This window comes from Carya illinoinensis, chromosome 11, assembly GCF_018687715.1.
Source record: "Carya illinoinensis cultivar Pawnee chromosome 11, C.illinoinensisPawnee_v1, whole genome shotgun sequence".
NCBI classification, from domain to species: Eukaryota; Viridiplantae; Streptophyta; class Magnoliopsida; order Fagales; family Juglandaceae; genus Carya; species Carya illinoinensis.
Genome location: NC_056762.1, coordinates 15,018,445 through 15,021,967, shown reverse-complemented (window position 1 = coordinate 15,021,967; position 3,523 = coordinate 15,018,445). Strand labels below are relative to the sequence as shown.

The following is a 3,523-nucleotide window of genomic DNA, read 5'->3' as shown; positions in this document are numbered from 1 at the left end:
CCAATCACGGGATATAATAATGACATTTGACCTTACCACATAACATAATAGTGGTCTTTGGCCTCGCCACGGGATGTAATAGTAGTCTGTATTAAATTGAGTGCAATCGCTTTGGTGTCATGGTGATTTATGTTATGCTTGGCTTTCTGCAGAATGCACAACCCTACCATGGGGGTTAAACATGGTCTCTATTCTGATATAATATGACATAATATAATATGATATGATAATGATGTTCTGTCATGTTATGCTAAAGGATATTTTTGAATATGAACATGTTGAAATGTTGCTATGATGTTTTAATAACATGTTTTTGAGATTTGCATATTGAAATGAAATGCTTTGTTTTTGCATTCTTAATTTTTTGAAAAGGCTCATGTTTATATACTAGTATATGTTCTCTACTTAGTAAGTTGTTGATAACTCACTCCTTATTTTTACAATATTTTTCAGATAATTTGAATATTTCAACTGAGGATGAAGATTATGGAATATGAGTGAAATGATTTAAGTATAGTGGGACGTTAAGCTTAGAAGTTTCTATGAGTATGTATGAATTTTATTAAATAATTTTGTTGTGTTATGATTGCTTGGTGTTTTGGGAGGTTGATTATATTGAGATAGTTGGTTTAAAACAACAAATTTATATGTCATTGAGGAATTGGAGTTTGTAAATGTTTTGTTGGAATTTGAGTTAAGTGACAAGAAAGAACTCTCCAGCTCCTCCTGGACTGGGGTGTTACAAAATATCTCTAGTAAGACTAAGTTGAATAAAATATTGTTAAAATATAATTTTTTAATATTATTTTTATTTTGAGATTTGAAAAAGTTGAATTATTTATTATAATTTATGTGAGAATTTGAAAAAATTTTAATAATTATATGAGATGAAATAAAAATGGTTTAGTTTGTCAAGCCTGAAAACTCTCAAAACTCATTAATGAACGTACCCTTATATATAGCGGAGGCATCCCCAACTAGGATCATCTAATCTTGTTTGGAGGAAGAGAACGGTGGTCTTGATTTGTAGATACTTGTCTCAACATATGTAATATATGATCGACTTCTACTCCATATAAGGTCAATATTTGGGAGTAAAAGAAATATTAATTCATAAACACAATACTGTCTATATATAAATCCATATTCAACATGCTTTATAATTACATAAAAATATTTACATACTGGATGGATTAAGAGCAAACTCTACAACTGATCTGAGCTCATCATCCCAATTCCCACAATCAAACAACGCATGATAATTCTCATCCGGTCGATCCGGACTTCCAATTGGAAAGCCTGAAGATGATGGAGGGCGTTCATGAGCCACCGGCGCCGTCGCGCTCAACTGGCCAACATGCAACTGGTTCCAAATCTCATCAACATTATGATTAACAACAGGCTTTCTTTCATTATGTTCATGATCATTATAATTGACGAACGGAGTAGTACTACTGCCAAAAGTAATGTAACCTTCTCGATTGTTGGACTCCAAACTGCATGCTTCAGAGCTTGAGTAAGTAGCTGTAGGACGTTTAGCAGATAACGCTCTCCAGTCCGGCGTGTACTTCCTATGCGACACATTACGCTCGAAAATCCGACAAAGTGTCCAGATTTCCTGTGACGGCATGCATGGAAAACAACATGAAAGCATGCATCAAAATTGGTGTCTAATCAATTAAACGATTTCATAAGAATAGCCTACAGTTTAATGAAACGATCATATATATTTGTTCTTACAGCTTCTGGTGCAGTACTTTTAGCATTCGAAAGGTTGGTGTTGGTGTCATGATCAGCTGGAAGGCGAAACTCATGCATCATCCAGTCAGTTTTGGTTCCTTTTCCTGCACTTCCGCGGTAGTATACTAATGTTTTCTTGAGGCCAATGCAGACATGATGGCTTTGACGATCTGCTGATCCTTTCGCTGAGTAGACGTGTTTGTCGATGCCTGTTGCTTTCCAAAATCCAGACCCTGTTACTCTGTTGGGTCGTATGCTGTTCCTATACTTTCTCCCCCTTTTGCAAAAGAAGTACCACTCCGTGTCTTTTGCAGTACTTCCAGCAGCTTCTGCAAATTAGTAATATATAAACAAAATGTTTCGCGAGAGCGAGAGAGAGAGAGAGAGACTGCACCTTGTAACTGAACTGCTACAGCAGCTAATATTGTTTTTCTATGCTATATTCCTAAATGAGAAATACTTTTTGCAGTCGGAAGATGCAGTCGGCGTGCAGTCGGCTGTAAAAAAAAAATTAATATGGGACCTACATGAAAAAAAAAATTATTTTTATAACTTTTTATAATTCATGTAGGTCCCCTTGAATATAAAAAAATATTTTTATAATTTTTTTTATTCATTCCGTACAGCCGACTGCACGCCGACTGCATGTGACGACTGTATGTAGCAAAGCTGTTCCTAAATTATTCTCTCCTAATTCGCAAGAGAGTACATGATCTGAATCGGATGCACCCTTTAATTCTTTTCTATATATGGATATCAAGTACTTATCCTATTTTAATTTGTTTCATAGCATTTAAGAAAGAGATCAACATGAGATCAAGTCCTTTATAATTTGGAATGAATTCAGCACAAGAATTAACCCAAAAAAAAAAAAAAAAGAAAAAAAAAAGAAAGAGAGAAAGATCTGGATATATAAAACCCGTGCATGGGTGGTGGGGTTTGCATGCTAGTAGATACGTGATTTTTCAGAAACCCTAAAAATCATAATAATCTTTTGTGCCTGCACTTGATACAAAGGCGCCTACGTTTAAGAGAGCTTAGTTCTCAAAGGCCTAATTTTGATCAGAGCCCCATGGATCGGTTTTTCAAGTTGAAACAATTTTAGCCTGAGAATGAATATCTCTGATCTCTAAAACAAAGACAGATTCAATATATAACATACATACATATATATATATACACACAAATTAATATATATTATATGTTTGTAGGTATCATGCAGTACACAGACAGATCACAGAAAAAAGAGAGAAAAACTATAATTAGTTAATCCTCACTTGGAAGATTCCAGGGATCGTATTTGTAGATATCGATTTGTTTGATGAGTTCAAGACGTATTGGTTTCTTCTCGACCTTCCGACGAAGATAAAAGCCAACCAGTTCTTCATCTGTTGGATGAAACCTAAATCCAGGCAGTGGAACTTCATCACCATGATCGTCCTCCTTTCTAGTATCTAACTGCATCTTACTGCTCATGATCTTGATCTCCAAGTACATGAGACGTTCTCCAGCTTCTTCCCAGCTCTCTAGCTGGTAGCCAATTAATAGGGTAAGTAGAGAACCTTCTAGCTATATATATATATATATGAGAGAGAGAGAAAGAGAGAGAGGGAGAGAGAGATCGTAGGTATGAGCTGCTAGGATTTTAACAGGTCAAGTCATGCGGGCTGACGTTTAGGGCTATCGAGGGGACCAATTAAGAAACTATCTACCCATAATAGAAGTAGTCTTCTTTAATAATTGTCTCTGTGCCCCAGTTTTGACTTTCTAAAACCAGAAGAAA

General features: G+C 35.5%; 1 protein-coding gene across 1 annotated transcript; it reads right to left on the bottom strand.

The window, feature by feature from the left end:
• Positions 1–1,132: 1,132 nt before the first annotated feature.
• On the bottom strand, positions 1,133–3,276 carry LOC122282048 (transcription factor JUNGBRUNNEN 1-like). The gene is made up of 3 exons (XM_043093968.1): positions 3,018–3,276; positions 1,741–2,069; positions 1,133–1,618 (listed from the first exon to the last, which is right to left on the bottom strand). The coding sequence occupies exons 1-3, from the start codon at positions 3,235–3,237 to the stop codon at positions 1,178–1,180; spliced, it is 990 nt and encodes a 329-aa protein (XP_042949902.1). The 5' UTR covers positions 3,238–3,276; the 3' UTR covers positions 1,133–1,177.
• Between the last annotated feature and the right edge of the window lie 247 nt (positions 3,277–3,523).

Excerpts from the sequence above, each read along its gene's own strand:
- LOC122282048 (XM_043093968.1), bottom strand. The coding sequence starts at position 3,237 with ATGTACTTGGAGATCAAGATCATGAGCAGTAAGATGCAGTTAGATACT. Across the intron at positions 2,070-3,017 it reads CGATCCCTGGAATCTTCCAA|AAGCTGCTGGAAGTACTGCA; the intron begins GTGAGGATTAAC and ends ACTAATTTGCAG. Across the intron at positions 1,619-1,740 it reads AAAGTACTGCACCAGAAGCT|GAAATCTGGACACTTTGTCG; the intron begins GTAAGAACAAAT and ends ATGCCGTCACAG.